This window comes from Rhizophagus irregularis, chromosome 7 (assembly GCF_026210795.1).
Source record: "Rhizophagus irregularis chromosome 7, complete sequence".
In the NCBI taxonomy this organism is placed as follows: Eukaryota; Fungi; Glomeromycota; class Glomeromycetes; order Glomerales; family Glomeraceae; genus Rhizophagus; species Rhizophagus irregularis.
Genome location: NC_089435.1, coordinates 3,032,343 through 3,052,360, shown reverse-complemented (window position 1 = coordinate 3,052,360; position 20,018 = coordinate 3,032,343). Strand labels below are relative to the sequence as shown.

General features: G+C 27.5%; 3 protein-coding genes across 3 annotated transcripts; all 3 read right to left on the bottom strand.

Moving 5' to 3' along the window:
- Positions 1 to 1,665: 1,665 nt before the first annotated feature.
- On the bottom strand, positions 1,666 to 2,055 carry OCT59_027443 (uncharacterized protein; the record flags this gene model as incomplete). Its single annotated transcript, XM_066136976.1, has 1 exon — positions 1,666 to 2,055. The coding sequence occupies one exon, from the start codon at positions 2,053 to 2,055 to the stop codon at positions 1,666 to 1,668; it is 390 nt and encodes a 129-aa protein (XP_065993406.1).
- Positions 2,056 to 8,903: 6,848 nt separating this feature from the next.
- On the bottom strand, positions 8,904 to 9,224 carry OCT59_027442 (uncharacterized protein; the record flags this gene model as incomplete). Its single annotated transcript, XM_025328701.2, has 1 exon — positions 8,904 to 9,224. One exon carries the CDS (start codon positions 9,222 to 9,224, stop codon positions 8,904 to 8,906), a length of 321 nt encoding a protein of 106 aa, XP_025165450.2.
- A 1,019-nt stretch (positions 9,225 to 10,243) lies between these two features.
- Positions 10,244 to 15,635, bottom strand: OCT59_027441 (uncharacterized protein; the record flags this gene model as incomplete). The annotated part of the gene is made up of 11 exons (XM_066136975.1): positions 10,244 to 10,736; positions 10,823 to 11,125; positions 11,211 to 11,310; positions 11,385 to 11,409; positions 11,488 to 12,362; positions 12,440 to 12,568; positions 12,633 to 12,924; positions 13,003 to 14,137; positions 14,251 to 14,401; positions 14,470 to 15,288; positions 15,368 to 15,635. 11 exons carry the CDS (start codon positions 15,633 to 15,635, stop codon positions 10,244 to 10,246), a joined length of 4,590 nt encoding a protein of 1,529 aa, XP_065993405.1.
- Positions 15,636 to 20,018: the final 4,383 nt, after the last annotated feature.

Here is a 20,018-nt window from a genome sequence, read left to right as displayed (position 1 = left end):
ATCTTCTGTGATTCACTTACACCATCATATCTTACCTTAATATACGAGTATGAGCAGGGGATTTGCTCTTGTACTTTCTTGGTTTTCTTATCTTTGTCTTCATCTGTGGGTGGTATGTCCATTACTAGGGCTTCAAAGTCTGCAACAAAGTAATATGGGACTTGCATGCGGCGTTTCCAGTTCTTGAATTCATATATATCATTTCCTTTCTTTACTGATGGCATTCGGTCTGCTTGTGGGGTTTTCTTTAATCCTCGACATATTGCTACATGTTTGTCATGGATTTCTTGTTGATGTGTGAAGTGGGAGATACACCATCGGCAGACAAATGTTGCATGTCCATCTTTTGTACGTTTATTTACTAAACGGCTCATATTCTTAATCCAGCAATAGTGCTGCTTTTCCCCGTTACTGATAAGTACTAAATCTATTATTTTACGGCCCTCTGCATCATCCCTATCAGTAACATATATTGGGCATAGGCGGTGGTCACGCCATTCACAGATGCAGAGGGCAATAGTTGGATTCTGTCGCTCAAATCTTCTTAGAATTACCTCATCAGCTTGTACTGGAAATTCGATACCTTCAAAGTTTAACTCATTTACATACTCCTTATACTTGGAAATTCTTTCTGCGTTCTTTTCTACTGGATGTAATGCTGCTAGGATTGCCCACTGGAAGCATTTGTCATCATCATTAGCTGGATTTACTACTCCCTTTTTCGTGGCAAGATCTTTTGGGAGTGGTATATGTCCTGCTCCTGTGGGTGGTTGGAATTGCGAGATTTCTATAAATATTTTTTCTACACGATAGAATTCCCAACCTGATCCGTAATTTACATAGTCTTCTACTTTCTGCATGATTCTTGCTAATGCAAAGTTAAATGTACCATTAATATCTGTTGATGGTAGGATTGGCATATTGCGAGTTTTAAATGGTATGTTATATCTGTAGATATACTCTACTCCATCATCTTCACTAAAGTTACCATCTCCGAATAATCCCTCAAGGTAAGAATCTAAACGTCTTATTGTGGCAAATATTCCAATTCTTACTTTTATTGATCCCAATCGATTTCTTTCATCCTGAAGAATATTCTGGATTGTTTGACTGTGTGCTGTAAGAAATGAAGCATAGTCATGCTCTCCAGGTGTTCCTATAGCAATATCAGCCGTAAAGTTTGAGTCTGTTAACTCCTTTCCTATACGTACCTGATCACGACGTTCAAAGACTACCTCATAATGTGGGTCTGGATCAATTTGCATCATGCGGGTTATCTCTTCATTGGTTACCGCCGCTTGTGCTTCATGGATTTGGCGGATCTCATCCTCATATTCCTGCAATTTTGCATTTGAGCGGGGATATGGGATGGACTTGACAGGTACCTGCTTGAGTTCAGCTAGAACTGATCGGGTGACTTGTCTGTGTTGGGCACTTCTTGCTTGATGTGTTGACATCTTGTAAACTTTTTATACTCCTCTTTTATTCAATTACATTTTTTCTGAAAATAAAATTAATTGTTCGCCTACCCTATGAGGGTAAAAAAAGAGGGAGACAGATTAGTACTGTCTTCCTAAACTATTCCTCACCATCTGAGTCATCGGGATTGTCCTCCGAGTCACTGAGCACATCCTCGTCCTGATGTATACTCTATCCTTAAGTAACTTATAGTTGTAAGCTACAACGGCAAATAGCTTCTTTTACCATAATATGCTCTACTGCAGCATTTGTTCTCTCTTTACAAGCCTTTTGATATGCCTCCCATTCAAGTTCACGGAGGTCACGATTTCTATTACCCTCCTCCTCTGATCGACCAAGAGCATCATTTGCTTTTTCCTTCTTTTCTACTGCTTTGTCGTATGCCTCCTCGGCTTCTTTATGCCGCTTCCAGAGTATTCGTTCAGCTTCGGCTCTCCAGATTGGGCTGACTTCTAGAAGATGTGTCCCGAAATTTCTACTTGGAATGTATTCCAGGATATGGCCCACAAGTTCGGGGATTACTGATACTGCGTACGGGGTTTGGTGGCTTTTTAGAATCTCTCTATTGATAGCCATAAGATCAGAGACTGTGCAGCCAAAGATTGTTGCTAACTTTTCTGCGGTATATACCATGTTATGTACTATTTATCTGTATAGTTACTTGGTACCTACCTTTTATTCAATTACATTTTTTCTCGGTATAAGGGAAATTGCTTGCCTTGCTATTCCGCTCTATTGACTCCATGGCTGGTTTCCTGGATGGGTTAATATTCCTTACCTTTTTTGGCTCCGTTGGCTTTGAAATCCTATTTCTTGTTCGGTTAATTTTTTCAGATTGTGTGGTGGTAATAGAATTGTATGGTGGTAATAAAACTATATGATGGTAACTAGATTATATGAAAAGTGGTAGGTGGATTATATGGTGGTAATTAAAATTATATGATGGTGGTAACTAGATTATATAAAGTGGTAGTATTTTAGATTATATGGTGGGGGTGAGCCAGAATTGGGGTTTTCATACTACTTCTTACGATGGAACAAATTGGACCTTTTTCTTAGCTGCGCAATTATCCTTCACAACTTTAACAACTTTGTTAGTAAAAGGCGCATGAGATTGCTTGTTTTTTACAGAAAGATCCAGGATCTCTATTAACACAAAAATCTGTTTGAATTGAACTCACTGAAGTAAATATTTCATTTCGGTTGAAAGATTTTTTGCTTACTAACCTTTTTCTCTTTTTTGTACAGTGACACCTCTCTAAGTGCACCCCCCTTGGGACCATAGTAAAAAAATAGTAGAATGTGCACTTAGAGATGGTGTGCATTTATAGAGAGTAAAATATTAAGAGCTCTTATAAGTTGGGATCAGGTCCACCGTGCACTTAAAGAGAATTTATATAGTGCGTGCACTTATAGAGGGTGCACTTATAGAGGTGTCACTGTATTTAAGAATGGTTTGGTCTTTTTTATTTTTTATTTAGGTCGAGCTTTTTTTGTCCTTTAGCTATTATTATCAATTTTGTTTCTTATAGCAATATATTGGGACTTTGAATAGAATAAAGAGTATGTCTGTGTTTTAAGACTTTTTTTTCTGTTATTGCCAACCGTTGCTTTCTTTTTTTTTTGCAGAAACAGTTCAGATTATGTTTCTTTCAGAACTTTTGACTTTGAAGTAGGTATTTCATTTATTTGAAAGAGTTTTTTTTGCTCCTCGATCATCGTTAACCAGTTTTCTTCTTTCTTTTAGGAACGTAATTTTTATTTCTTTTTCTTTTTTTATTCAGTTTTTAAGTAAACCCGCTCAGGAAATAAAACCACTCTATAAAAAGAAGATTAGTAATAGTTGAAGGAGCAAAAAAAATTTTTTAAACGAAATGAAATACAAACCTTAACGTCGAAATGGACCTAAAGTCTTGAATCTTTTGTTCATCAATCCAAAAAAGACTGTTATTAATGGCCAAAAAGAACAAGAAACCCTCGAACAAACAAATGAAACAAAATACTTAAATGGGATTTCTAACTATTAGCGTCTCTAACACACCTGGCTATCGGCTAATCTAAAAGAGGAAATAAAAAATTAGAAGTGGAAAGAGATACGGTTTTATGGGAGAAAGAAAAGTCTACCAACTGTTAGCGTGAATAATAAAGTTCAAGAGGCAAAAAGGAAGAAAGAAATCAAATGGGCTGAAAAATGTATCTATCAGTCCATTCCTGTAAAACAAAGGTGAGAAAAAAAATAAACTTTAGTAATTAATATAAAGAAAACGTTAAAATGAAATAAATAAAAACTGACAGATATCCGGATAATCAGATGAACTAAACGGATTCGTCGGATGACAGATAACGGATCTGAAGGCAATAAGGCCATAAAAAAAATCATTATAATAACTAGTAGTATAATAGAACCCTGTTATATAATTCTTGTTTATTTTTTTGTTTCACTAGTTTAATCAACGAAAGTTGAGGCTTGATTAATCATTTAACTCTACAATTCTACTAAAAGTGATTAGGGTCACTTTTTTTTTATAAAATTTTATTATGCATACAAAAAACAAGCTTTTCATATCCTTTTAAAAGTTGGAACGAAAGCATAATTTTAGCAACTAATATAGATGTAATTTCACATGGGAAAAGATTTTCTAAGGTTATACTGTAATGGTAGTTATTCAGGAAATACAAAAAACTTGATTTTAATAAAAAAAAACTTATTTTAATGAGTTCAACAAGAATCCTTAACTTTTGTAACATGATGCTAATATTATGAATAAACATTTTTACGTGACATTCAATACAAAATGGCGCAAAAATTCCAAAAATATGTAAAATGAAATATTGCAAATATTGCTTGCTCTTGGCCAGTTATTAACATACAACTGTTTCTCCTGAACACCACGTAGAGGTGGCAAGCTTCGTTCAGGGTAAAAAAGAAACCACTTACCTATAATCTTATACAACCAGTTTATAATTAATAGGATTAAAAAAAAAATAATAATATTTGGATTGTTAAGAACAAAAATTGAGCAGAGACGTTCGGACATATAGATATATATATAATATAACAACATTCACAACTTGACCAATTCTATATGTAAACTGTGTTTTTTTAGTTATGTTCTGGCCCCAGATACGACTACTTATGCACATGTGCATCAAATCAAGAAAGAAAATTATAAAAGAAAATTATTTACATAAAAATCAAAACAAATAAAAAAAATGCACATGTGCATCAGAACAAGAAAGAAATTATTTTTGTAAAATCAAAAATAAGCTTTCTCATCCCCCCATCTAATTATTTGGTTTACATATATACACAATACGTACTATGTACATACATACATAAAATACGTACGTATATATACGTAATGTGGGAAAGTCGAACGAGCAATAAACACAGGTTTCTCGACTCAATTTTATTAAAAAAATTTGTTTAAGTATGGCTTTAACTTTTTTAAAGTTTTTAACGTGAAGTTGGTCGTGCCTACGGCTTAAAATGAGATGTGGAGTTGGTTGTACCTTACCTATTACCATACTTAACAAGAAAAAAATAATAAAAGAAAAAGAAAAGCGAAAAGTAATAAAAAAGGAGAGAGGAGTTGAAGAGAATAAAGAGAAAAAAGTGGCTATTTTATACTATATTTTACTTAACCATGATGAGTCATGTTATAAACATGTAAACTCCGTAGAAAATAGACATGTGTTTGCAATAATTTCTCACGTAATCTTGTATATGACGTCAAATTTTATATACTATTTCTGTGGGCGTATATCAATCATTACATCACTAACCGAAAAACCATTACTGCGTTACTTTCAAGATGTACATCCTGATGATTTGATATACAAATCTTGTAACCAACTAGGGTAATTAAGTACAAGTTAGTGAGCTTTTAAACATTATAATTTATTTAACTATCCCTTAAATTGTAAGGGTTAAAACTAATTCATATAATCTATGAAGTTTTAAGAGTTCACATTATTACATTATTAAATTATTAGCAATTTGATAATAAATATGGTGTAAACCCATTATTTTTAATTAGTAATTTGATAACAAATAATGGGTATGCACCATTTTTTTAATGGTTTAATAAAGAAATGGCATGAACCATTTCTTGTTAAATGGTTAGATAATAAAAAACAGATTTGCACCATTTAATTATTAAATCAATTAAAAACTGTGCAAACCTGTTATTTATTATTAAATTTTTTACGGTCAGCAAGCATGTCCCTTGAATTGCTATTAAAATTTCAAACCGTAATATCTCAGCCAATAATAATCCAATTTTTATGATCTAATAACCATTAGATTTGTCTAAACAAGATAAATCTAATGAGCTATAAATTATCAGTTTCTGATCATTAGATTATAAGATAAAATTAACAGTACTTCAATTGATATCTTATAATAAATATTAATCTAATAATTATAAAATTATAACATTTGATTTGACTTAATAAGATGAATCTAATAAGTCAAAGATCAATAAAATCTGATCACTAGATAGTAAGATAATGTGCTCTAAAATTTTTTATATATGTATAAAAAAAAAAATATTTAATTTTATATATAATACAACATTACATCCTAACAGGTATAATTTTTCAAATATTTTAATACCATAATAAACAAATATTTTATTTTTTAAAAAAATTAATTTATTAATATTGCCACAACAACAGTTTTAAATAATCTTTGATTAATAGTATTAAAAATAAATATTTTTATGATAGTAAAATTACAGTTTTTCTATATAAAACTCAAAATTAGCATTCTAAATCTACTTTTTAAGATTAATACATTTCATAATTTTATCATGCAAGATACATTAGGTTATATTCTTTTTATAAATCAATTTATTTTTACTATTATAACAATAGTTTTAAATAATCTTAATTATAAGTAAAATTAATTATTTTTGTGGTGCAGTAATTTTACACACTTTTTACTTATAATTAAGATTATTTAAAACTATTGTTATAAGAAAATTCCCAATATAGCACCAGAGCAATTTATGCGATGTAATGATGGATCATTTGGTCCTGGGATTAATGCCAATGTTGATATATTAGATGGTTTAAATCGTTCATTCCTGGGTAAGTTGCAAATGATAGCAACAGTAAAAATAAATTGATTTATAAAAAGAATATAACATAATGTATCTTGCATGATAAAATTATGGGATGTTGTATTGTAAAAACATGTAGTTAACATATAATCAAAAGTGGTGTAAACGTATTAAAATTGAAGAAATGCATTATGCCGATCTATAAGTAAAACATTTGTTTTGCGTAGCACAAAACTTTCTTGACTTTTATGAACTTTTAATATTTCTGGAGCTATTAATTAAAGAGATCTCAAATGCAAGCATTATATGTAATTTTATCGGGGCTACAAATTTAACTAATCTTAAAAGTTTGATTTAGAATGCTAATTTTGAGTTATACATAGATAAACTGTTAAAATCGTTAAAATTAAGCACGAAATTAAGGCGGAAGACTTATTCATTTATTACGTAAAGTCTGTAAATTTGCAATTAAATGTAACTTTATTAGGGCTACAAATATAATTAATCTTAAAAAGTAGATTTAGAATGCCGTTTTTGAGTCATACATAGATAAACTGTTAAAATCGTTAAAATTAAGTACGAAATTAAGGTGTGAGACTTATCCATTCATTACATAAGTCTGTAAATTTGTAATTATGTATAACTTTATTAGGTCTACAACTTTAATTAATCTTAAAAGTTAGATTTAGAATACCAATTTTGAGTTTTATACAGAAAAACTGTAATTTTACTGTATCGTAAAAATATTTATTTTAATACTATTAATCAAGATTATTTTAATTAGAAAAATTAATTTTTTTGATTTTTTAATTACAACAACATCAAGTTTGACGTTTTTAATTAGAAAAATTAATTTTTTTGATTTTTTAATTACAAAAACGTCAAGTTTGACGTTTTTAATTAAAAAAATTAATTTTTTTTGATTTTTTAATTACAAAAACGTCAAGTTTGACGTTTTTAATTAAAAAAATTAATTTTTTTGATTTTTTAATTACAAAAACGTCAAGTTTGACGTTTTTAATTAGAAAAATTAATTTTTTTTGATTTTTTAATTACAACAACGTCAAGTTTGGCATTTTTAATTAAAAAAAAATAATTTTTTTTGATTTTTTAATTACAAAAACGTCAAGTTTGTATGTTTTTAATTAGAAAAATTTTTTTTTTTTGATTTTATAACTACAAAAACGTCAAGTTTGACGTTTTTAATTAAAAAAAATATTTTTTTTGATTTTTTAACTACAAAAACGTCTTTGACGTTTTTAATTAAAAAAAATAATTTTTTTTTGATTTTTTAATTACAAAAACGTCAAGTTTGACGTTTTTAATTAAAAAAAATAATTTTTTTTGATTTTTTAATTACAAAAATGTCAAGTTTGACGTTTTTAATTAAACAAAATAATTTTTTTTTGATTTTTTAATTACAAAAACGTCAAAGTTTGACGTTTTTAATTAAAAAAATTAATTTTTTTTTGATTTTTTAATTACAAAAACGTCAAAGTTTGACGTTTTTAATTAAAAAAATTAATTTTTTTTTGATTTTTAATTACAAAAACGTCAAGTTTGACGTTTTTAATTAAAAAAATTATTTTTTTTTGATTTTATAACTACAAAAACGTCAAGTTTGACATTTTTAATTAAAAAAAATAATTTTTTTTGATTTTTTAATTACGAAAATGTCAAGTTTGACGTTTTTAATTAAAAAAATTAATTTTTTTTTGATTTTTTAATTACAAAAACGTCAAGTTTGACGTTTTTAATTAAAAAAATTAATTTTTTTTATATTTTAATAAAATGATCGACATATTATTAAAAAATGTTGATTTATTCATGATCTGTCAAGTTAACATTCTTTTTGAGCAGCACAGTTAAACTCTGCGCAAAAAGTTTCCATAGTGAATGTTCACTTTCTCTGTACATGTACATGTACATGTTCATGTTCATGTTCTTGCTCTTGTACTTGTATATGTACAGTACTTGTACTAATACTTAAGATTAAATTGAGAGTTTTTTACGAAAAAGGCAATTTTTTTTGTATCCATGGCAACTATGCATGTGGATGATTTTCAAAATCGGAATAGAAAATTTAGGTGAAAATCTGACCAAAATGAAATGATCAACCAAAATTTTTGCCTTTTAGAGTAAAAAATCGCCTAAAAATCCTACTTGGGTGTTAAAAAATATGGTCCCTCATTTTTACTCCAAATGATTGCTTCCTTTTCAAAATTGACTCGACTTAATATAGGATTAAATCGATTTGTTAATGAAAATAAAAACTATTTGACGTTTTACATTGATAATTTTTTGTGGTTACGAGATCTTTCATCTGCTACCATTTTGGTACGACACCATTCTAATGGATTATATCCACCAATTATCTCGCTCTCTTGGGTGGCGAACCTTAATTATAAGAAAAGTTGGTCCCTTATTATCGCAATGTTTATGAAATTTATCAATCCCAAAACCATCACGACTAGCACGAGAAATAAGATTAAATTTAAAAGGTAAATCTTTAAAATGATAAGGTGTTCCTTTTTTCTTATCAATCCAACTTGCTATTAATGCAACATCTGTAGCAATTAATAATCTTGGAGTCAAATATATATCTTTGCGGTAAAGCATTGGAGGAAAGTCTGGAAGCTGAATTTGAAAAATATTGAGTAACTTCATCATCGAGACCATCAGGTAAAATATTTTTAAAATATACAAAATCTTTTTTAGTTAAAATGAGAAGTAATTACAGGCAATTATATAATAATATGAATGTGATCTTTGGAGGTTTATAAAACTTATAATTTACAGGTTTCATTATATTGTCTCCAAGTTCTTAGCGACACCTTCAGTAAATCACCCGATATGCAGCTTCGATGGTTTCTCATGGCCCAAAAATTCAGATCATCTACCAGGAATGTGTCATTAGCAATAATTGTGCTGAATGTACTACAAATGTTAACCTGGAAAGCATAATTAGATTTATATTTCTTTAAAGTATAATTCAATTATTTTCGCGTATTACAATATTAAAGCTTTTTGTTAAATATTCATTAAACAATTTATAATTTTCTTTTTTTAGTAATATCTACATCTTAAAACTATATATTATAACTTTTTTTTCAAAAAAAAAAAAGTTCTGTGATGCCATTATCTTTAAGTTTCCAACTCAAACTTTGAAAATCTCATATTTCTTTTTACAACTCCTTTCAATTTTTTTACGATCCATTATACGCGGTGATAGAACTGGTTACTAAATAGAATTTTGGTTATTCTTGTACTTAAAATTTCTCTAAATTTTAATATAAGTACTTGTGGAAAACAGAATTATTAGGTGTATTTACGAGTGGCACACTTAAAAATCTACAAATTTTTGTTAGTTTTTTAAATTTATTTTTATCGGCCAAAATTAATTTTTGGCTGAATTATGTCCTAAAGCTAGCCAATTTTTCCAATTGTCTCGTGACTTATTATAAAAAATAGATGTATCAAAGAAAAAAAAATAAAGGATTAAAAAATAATACAATGAATTTTTATTTAAATTTAAATTTAAATATAAAATATAAATACTGTACATATAAATACAGAAAATACATAAATATAATAAATGCATAAACATATATAATCACAAGATTGAAAAAAAAAATGACTAAACATAAACATACTAAAACTACAATATTATTTATAATATTTATAATATACTGTACATACTATAAATTATTAAGTTTCTTAATAAGAAGTTCAATAGTACCATTAATATTATTAATATTTTCAATTTCTTTAATTTTCTTATCAATTTTTTCAGCATTATCATCCCTTTTTTGATCATTAAGTTTATTTAATAAATTATCAATATTATCATTTAAATCTTTTTTCATCTTTTTGATATTATTGATTTCAATTTCAATATCATCATCATCATCATAAACCCAAATTGAAAATTTATCATAATCTTTTTCTTCAAAAACAAATTTTGTAAAAGTTGATTTTTCTTCAAAACCTTTATAAATAGCTCCATCATCTTTTCTATCTTCACACCATTTTTCAAAATTTTTTGATTGTCCAATATAATAAATATATTTTGGATCACGTTCAATAGGTGGAAAATGAATATGATATAATGCTTCATAATTTGCTATTTGATTTGCTCGAAACCTCAATAAAGCTTGTCTACCTTTAGTAGCTGCTTCTTCGTATACACCACTAAAAAAAATTAATGAAATTATATTACATTCTATATATAAATAAATATTAATGCACAGCAAACAAAATTCGATAAAATGCCTTACCCCATAAAAGCGATCAACATATTTTGCAAAATAGTTACTAAAAGAACGCTAGCGATCAAGGAAAACACTTCGACGGCCCAAAAATCAAATGAGTCTCTCTGAACAAAATCCCCATTAAGCCAAAAATATGTAGCTACCATTGCCATAGGAAAATACGAAAATGGATTATCGTTCCGATCTGTAGGATCAAAATCAGCTTTCATTTCGACATTAAATTCTTGACCGTTTAAAGGATTCGTAGCAGTTCCACTATATGTTGAATCCTTAGTTTTAATATTCTTTGACTCTGTAAGTAAAATGAACCTATATATTTAATAAACATTTTTTTTTTTTTGTTAGATTATATTTAAAATAAAATATAAAACAATTAAAAACTAAAATGTAATACATTGTATGTGCAAATGCAAGTATTACGATGACGTTAAATAAAATAAATGGAAGCACAGTTTTTGTAATTATCATGACATAGTAAATGTAAATGGCGATATCTATTAAAAATAATAAAGATCAATAATTAATAATTGTTCATCATTTTTGTAATTCATTCAGAATTTATATTAACTTGGTATTAAGCGGAGATACGAAATCTAAAAAAATAAAATAAAATAATAATATTAAATTTTACTTATTAACTTCAGTGTAAAATTACAAAACCAAGGACTAACCCCTTCAATCCAAAGAAAAAAAACTGCAAAAGCTATCAACGCAATTAATCCAGTATCAGTTTTTTCAACACCTCCAAAGCCATCAGAATAACGAAAATCTCCAATCATTATTGACATAACTATTACAGGAAGTATAATTGAAAATATATCAAAAATATTATATATGCTTTCAAAATATTTTCTGGGTCCATGAAAAATTAATTGTATAATTTCAGTAGCGGATAAATAAACTGCTAAATAGTAGAATACGACAATTAATGCAATTAAAAAATCTACATTTATAACAGTACTATGATCCAAATATGCCCAACTAACTAATCCAAAACAAAGGATATAGAGAAGAAATCGGAGAAAAAGGATAAAAAAGAAAGTTCTTGCTCTTTGCCAACGAAAGTCTATAATTGCTTCGGTTGCTGGATTGTCATATATATCACCAATGTTCTCATATTGCACTACTCTAGAAAAAGGGCTCAATTTATTCTTTTCATTCCGACCAATTCTATACCATCGTGGTACAAATAAAAATAATAAAACATTTAAGAAAATTGTTTTCTTTGATTTGTTCTGCTGTGGAATACAATTTCTAGTAAATTCAGGAAGTGGGACCACTCGTAAAGCTAATGTTTGCTTTTCAACGTCCTTGTTATCAAGATCTCCAAGGAATTTAAACATTTTAATTCTAAAATAATCTAGCATTTTAAAAGTCACATCGTACCATCTACATTTATCTGACTTCAAATTGAATTCAAACGCTCTAAATTGAGCTCCAAGATTACGCAATTCTAGATACTCTTCTGGTATAATATTATATGGATCTTGTAAGTAATTTTGATTTGCAAAACATTCTTTACGAAATAATTTTTTAACATAATCATCTGTTATAGATAAAAATTGTGCATAAGTCTTTAATCTTTTCTGTATTATATCAAAAAAAAGAATTAAAATAACGAACCATAATGATATTTAAATAATAGAGGAAGCGCCTTAGAAACGGTACTCATCCAACCAGCATAATCTGTTGCATGCATGGAATAATATTCCAAAAGATAGGCAACAATAATGGTGTCTTTAATTTCACGACCTAGTTTATAAAAAAAGGTATTATAAATCAATGTTCCCCAATAATATAATACAAAATAATTTACCTTTGCAATGATAAATTGCCAATTCCATAACATTCGTTATTTCTTCACTTTCAGTGTCATCATCTACATACTTTCTCTTTTTCCAGAATGTATTCCTTGGTATGTGTAACTTGTTGGCTTTTTTATCATCATCATCATTTCCAAATAATATAAACTTTATCAAATGATCACAATCACCAAGAATCAAATTCTTCATAACATTATGTCTAACATCTAGCAATTTAAAATCATCAGGCCTGTATTTGATAAATCTCCATATTATACGATTAATATATGCAACCATTTCCTCACACTTTATTGAAGAAAAGAAAAAAAAAATCAATATACTTGTTTTACGTTAAGAATTATTATATATACAGTAAACACTTACGCGATGTTCTTTTACATAATTTACAAGAAATTTTGTGCGCCTATTGATATATTCCAATGCTTTACATGCGCATTTGACTGCATTAGCTTTATCAAGAACTTCATACCGCCGAATTATTCTTTCTTTCCTTTCCTCATTCCATTTCTTTTCATTTATTTTTTTATCTTCTGCTACCATTTTATTTTCATCCTCTGCTATCATTTTATTTTCATCCTCTGCTATCATTTTATTTTCATCCTCTGCTATCATTTTATTTTCATCCTCTGCTATCATTTTATTTTCTTCATTCTCTTGTTTCGTTATTTCATCTACATCACTCTCAAATTCATTTGATACTTTTTCGTACCAATAAACTTTTAAATAAAAATCTCTCATTTTTCCATCATTTGGTCCATATTCAAACATTTCAATTCGTAATTTTCTTCTAGGATTCTCTTGAATTACGGGAATACCATTTGTCCATATATATTCAAGAAATGGTTCACCCCTATTAGGAAGTTCGTCTTTGTCTATATTTTTATCATCAGAATTGATTTGATGCCAAATTTGGACAGTAGATCTACCAATTATAAGTTGTATAGTTTCTATCACTGATCCATTTTTATTTTGGTAAAGACAATAAGATTGTCTATCATAATCACCTAACACCCATGGTTCTTTCTCAACAACTATTGGTTTGAAATATGGATTTGTAATTTTATCATAATATATAGTATGCCTTTTATCCAGTCCTCCATCAAGTTTTTCACCATTAAAGAAGCTCAAATCAGGAGGTTGAGGAAGAGGAAAAGACTTTTCAACCTCTTCCAATTGTTTTTGTTCTAATAATTTATCGACCTTTTTAAGAATTGATGTAATATTTCCTTTATCATCAATTTGTAAAAGATTTCCTGAAGTTCTAGCTAAACGAGTACTAATATTTTTCGTCGTAAGAAAATCATCTAATTCTATCATTTCAGTTTCTCCAACATTATACATATCCCAAATTATAATCTTTAAATTTTCCTCATCTTCAGCGCCACTACCAATTACAAGTAATTTCCTATCATTTTCAATGAATTCTAATGAATAAATTTTTTCAATATCATCAAATTTTTTTGAGATGGATTCAAGACCATTTTCCAAAAAGTATAACCTTAAGAAAGTAAATCATAATAAGTTTTAGTTTATTGAATATTTCAACGTGAAATTTAATACGTGGAATTTAATACGTGAAACTTAATACGTGGAATGTGAATTACTACTTACTTGACAGATTGAATTCCTCGTGTAAAGCAAAGATATAATTTATTCTTACTAACTGAGAAAATATTTCTATTATATTTTCTTGTAAGTTTATCTTGACTATTTTCGACTCTTTTTGTGATAGTTTCCAATTTCATTTTTGCTAGACCGTAAACTAAAAGATTAAAAAAAATTAATGTTTATAATGTGACGATTAACTTTTGAAAAAGATTTGATTATTACCTTCAAGCAATTGTACATTATTTTTATATTGCTCAACCAAAAAATATTTATCATAAACACAAGAGAGAAGTATATCCATACAATCAGATATTTCTGAAGAATCTAATGAATCTAATTCACGTCTGATACAATTTGGATAATTAAATTTCCTACTTAATTGAAAACCATCGGTACAATTAAAATTATGTATACCATGAAAATTCAATACTACGAATTTCTTTAAAACAAAACATTTGTTATCAGTCACAAAAATTCTTGGATCGGAACTTTCATTATCATCAGAAGATTCCACAAATCTACATATACCTGAAATTCCACGAGTTTGATAATGACTAGCTTTAGGATTATAAACAAAAGTATAATTTTCATTTTCATTTTCTAACAATTCAATGGGATAAATGATAGTAGTTCCTCTTTTTTCAGTTTCTTTTGTTGTTCCTCTTAAATCTTCATCATCTATACGAGATACGGCAACAAAAATAAAATGTTTATTATTATTCATGCACACATTCGATATATCGAAGGACCATCTAAATTTTTCTTCCTCGATCAATTCATCTTTTTCAAAATCGTTATAAGAATCATTATCATTACTGAAATCCACTGTTATATCTACATTTTTTTGCTCTCGAGATTCTTTATATAGAGGAGGGGTGAAACCTTCAGTGTAAAACTTATCAATATTAAAATCATCTCTTATCTTGAAATGTACGATTGTCTTGCCAATTATATTAGATTTATTGGAATCCATATCCTCCACCTTAGGAATACTGAGCGGACGACGATCAGTGTTTTCCAATATTTTAATTCGAAGGTTTGCTAATTTTATGATGATATAACGTTATTATATATTTGACATTTTATATTGTATCACAAATGTATCACAAATAATAATTACCTGTGTCAAATGTAGCAACGAATCTTCCACTTTGAGAAATGGCGATCTGAAAATCTTCCTTCTTAATAATGATGTCATCATCATGACTTAACACACTTTTACTTGAATATTTTCTACTTTTAATAGATCTTACAATTTTATAATTTTTAATTGCATCAATTGTTCCACCATTAGTTTTATCTTCACTTTCAATAATGATGGCTTCTCTCGTTTGTTGTTCATATTCTATTGAAACCTTGGTTTCAACATTTTTCTCTATTTCAGACATAATTTTTTATTTATAATTCATGAAAATAGATAGAGTATGTAAGATAAATTACGTGAAAAAATAAGGAGGAGGAGTTCTTTTATATATGTGTGTATAAATATTTTTGTAAATATTTATTCACGTATAATTAAATCTTAATCTTTGAACTGGTGTTTAAATATAATAATTAGTGACACGAAAAAAAAACAAATCATTTTTTGTTTTCATTTAAACAAATTTGGATTCTTTTTTTATCCTTTTTTTTTAAAAAAAAAAAATGTAATTTTGGTCAATCATGTCATGTTTTTCCAAAGCGTTGATCTACGCGGTAATCTTGTGATACTTGATACTTTGCGTTACGATAAATTTAGTGTTACGATAACAGATAATATTTATTATAAGGAGATACCGGAATAATTCTTCCTATTGTACGTAAAGTAAAATTTTAGTAATAATTTAAATGTTAATACCCCAGAAATAATTGTTATTGACTTAAACCAAAAATAAAATGCATACATATTATCGAACTTTTATCTGAGTTCATTCGAATTTTTTTGAAACAATTACTGTATGTGTAACCGAAGTTCTCCACGAACAAGAATTTTTTGATAGATAAAGTTTGAACAAAACAATTTCCAATAATGGTCAAATGCAACATGTGTTACTTATTCAAGTGTAATCTTTACGTTTAACATCCGGACCAAATGAAAATATAATATTAGTATCTAATGTCCCATTTTGACATTTCGTATTACAATACAGAAAAACTATAAATATAATTCCACATATTTATCACCAATGGACAGTTTTTGTCTTGGCATGAAGTAAAAATCGGGAAAATATCCTAAATTAAATATTAATTGTGACATTGCGTTATTTACTAAACTTAATACAATCATCATAGTTTTAATGAATACATACATAAATGGAACTTTGTTTATTTATGCAACATTTTATGCAGGCGATCCTAATAACGTTTGGAATCGTCCCCCTGATTAGTGTTATAATATTATAATATGTGTAATGATCGTTGAACAATGCAAAGTCGTGATATGATATATAAAATTCTTTGAAAATTATGTTATAAAAATTTAATTTCTTTAAAAAAAATAATTTTATTTTTTTTTTTCTTTATAGAATAAAATGAGAAAATTTTATTTTTTTTAATTGAAATATAACAAGTTATTATTATTATTATTTTATTGTTTATTTTTATTATTTCGTAATAAAAACACCGGACATTTTTTTTTAATGAAACTTTGATCGAGATAATCATGTAGCACAATGGCTGTGATACTGATATGAACAAATTAGTTGAATTTTTTTATAAAATGCTTAATTTAGGTTGATTCCAAAAAAAAAATAAATTAAACTTTTGAAATTTTAAAAATAAATTAATTATTTTAGTTAGATAAATACGCTTGTGGCTGTTTATTCCTACTTTGGGTAAAGAAGATTTTAAAAGATAATCTAATTATTAAATATTCGAAAAATTTTGTTATAGTAACAATTAATAAATAAATTTATATGTACGTACATAAAAATATATTAAATATATTGTAATCTGTTATCTGTTACAATAATAAGATTTCATTAGTAAGCGTTGTGTGATTTCAGCCTGCATAATTAATTTTTTTTTTTTTTTTTGTTGATCTTCGATAATTGCTTTTTTTGATTGTAATAAAACTGATTCATAAATATTCTAGACTTAGAACATGGGGCTGAATTTCTTTAAATTATTTTTATTGTTTTTTAAAATATGGTATTATATACCACAATTAGATTTGTCATTATAACGATTCGAAGATTTTTTTTCTTATATTAATTATTCCGTAAATGAAATTTGCATTTACGGAATATGTCGCGGAATAAATGTTTTATGGGGAGGAACGATAGGGGCTTTTTTTCTTTTTTGAGAAAAAAAAAACATTCTTTTTATCTTAATTGTTCTTTTAAAGGCTAAATTAAATTATTTTTTTGACGCCCTCATTTCTTTAGAAGGATTTGCTTTTTTTTTTTGATAAAAAATTTTTTTAAAAAAAATGTTGTCATAAAAATTGTATTCTCTGAACTTCATGATATTCGTTAATTGATGTTTTATTTTTAAAAAATAATAATAAAATGTTATGGAATGTTTTAAATAAATTCCTTAATGATATATTACGAAATTATTTTATTTACATTAACTTCTATTAGAGTAATTAAACGATTGCATATTATAATATTCATGATGACATTTTTTTTCTAATGAATTTCTTTTAATAAATAAAAAAAAAAATTACGACACAGTAAATATTATAAGCTGCAGCAGCTAATCCATAAGATCATTTGTACCTTACAATACAGATTGTTCGTTCGAGGGTGTTTCATTGAAATGGTTGTATTGCGAAAATTTTAAAAAAATTGTGACTAAAACACCCGCATATGTTAAATTGCGTGATAAAAGCTAGTCCAAAGATTTTATCAAGTCCGTAATCTTTCTTATGATCTTTGGCGCACTTTTATCACTTTTATAAGATAACCTTTACATATTATAATATTCATGGTGATATATTGGCATTCACGTTCTTGCTAAGGAACTTCTTTTAATAGATGAAAAAAAAAATTGCGATAATAAAATATATAAGATAAAAAATTGTGATCAAAACACCCACATTTCCCTGAACTCAAAAAAATTGCGTGATAAAAGCTAAGAAAAGACAATCCAAAGATTTTATCAAGTCTGTAGTCTTTCTTGTGATCATCGAAAGAGAGGGCGCAATTTCATCACTTCTATAAGATAATTAAACAAATTAACCTTTTCATATTATAATATTTATAACGATAATGAATCATTTCTTTTAATAAATGAAAAAAAAATACCGTAAATTTTGATGAGCTAATCCATGAGAAGTCATTGTACCTTACACTACAGATTGTTCGCTCGAGGGCGTTTCACAGTAATCAATTGAAATGGTTGTATTGCGAAAATTTTGAAAATTGTGACTAAAACACCCGCATATATTAAATTGCGTGATAAAAACTAAGAAAGACAATCCAAAGATTTTATCAGTCCATAATCTTTCTTGTGATCATCGAAAAAGAGAGGGCGCACTTTCATCACTTCTACAAGATAACCTTTGCATATTATAATATTCATAATGACATATTGGCATTCACGTTCTTGCTAATGAATTTCTTTTAATAAATGAAAAAATTTTGCGATAATAAAATATATAAGATAAAAAATTGTGATCAAAACACTCACATTTCCCTAGATTAAAGCTAATCGCGTAATAAAAGATAAGAAAGACAATCCAAAGATTTTATCACGTCCGTAGTCTTTCTTGTGATCATCGAAAGAGAGGGCGCAATTTCATCACTTCTATAAGATAATTAAACAAATTAACCTTTTCATAATATAATATTTATAACAATAATGAATCTCTTAATAAATGAAAAAAAATACTAAATGTTGATGAGCTAATCTATGAGAAATCATTGTACCTTATAAATACAGATTGTTCATTGAAATGGTTGTATTGCGAAAATTTTAAAAACATTGTGACTAAAACACCCGCATATGTTAAATTGCGTGATAAAAGCTAAGAAAGACAGTCCAAAGATTTTATCACGTCCGTAATCCTTCTTGTGATCATCGAAAGAGAGGCACACTTTAAGATGACCTTTGCATATCAAAATATTCATGGTGACATATTGGAATTCACGCTAATGAATTTCTTTTAATAAATGGGAATACCGTAAATGAAAAAAAATTGTGACAATAATAAGAGATAAAGAATATGATTCAAATACCCGTATTCTATGTTAGACTCAAGCGATAAAGCTTAGAATTTTCTAATCAAATCCCCATCCATATTCCTCCTCAAAAGAGACGACTCGGCCGATGGAAAACTCTTTATCTTGTACTCCTAATGAAAAAGTAAAAGGAATTTGAATGAACAATCCAGAAGTAATAATATTTCCTTACGCCTAAATATGTCAAATACAGTAAATTCTTTTTTTTTTTTTTTTTTTTTCAGTTTAGGTACTCGATTTAGAATGCAAAAAAAAAAAAATCAATATGACTCAAGTTTTATTTGGTCTCTTTCACTTGATAAGCATCACGATTGTTGCACGTTTCTCAATCAAATTTAACACAATCGGATACTAAGAATAAAATTTTCTATATTTATAAATTATTAATTTTAAATTATTTTTTACAAATTATTTATCAAGCGTTTGTAAAGCTTTTGCCCTTTTTTTCAAAAAATTTAAAAAATCAAATTTATTATATTTCACACATATAAACTTAACGCGAAAACCAGTATGCGCATGCGCATGCGCATTTGCATGTCCGCCATAACGTCGCCTAATGACATTTGCTGTATTTCCGAAACTCAATCATATCAGATATACTTTAAA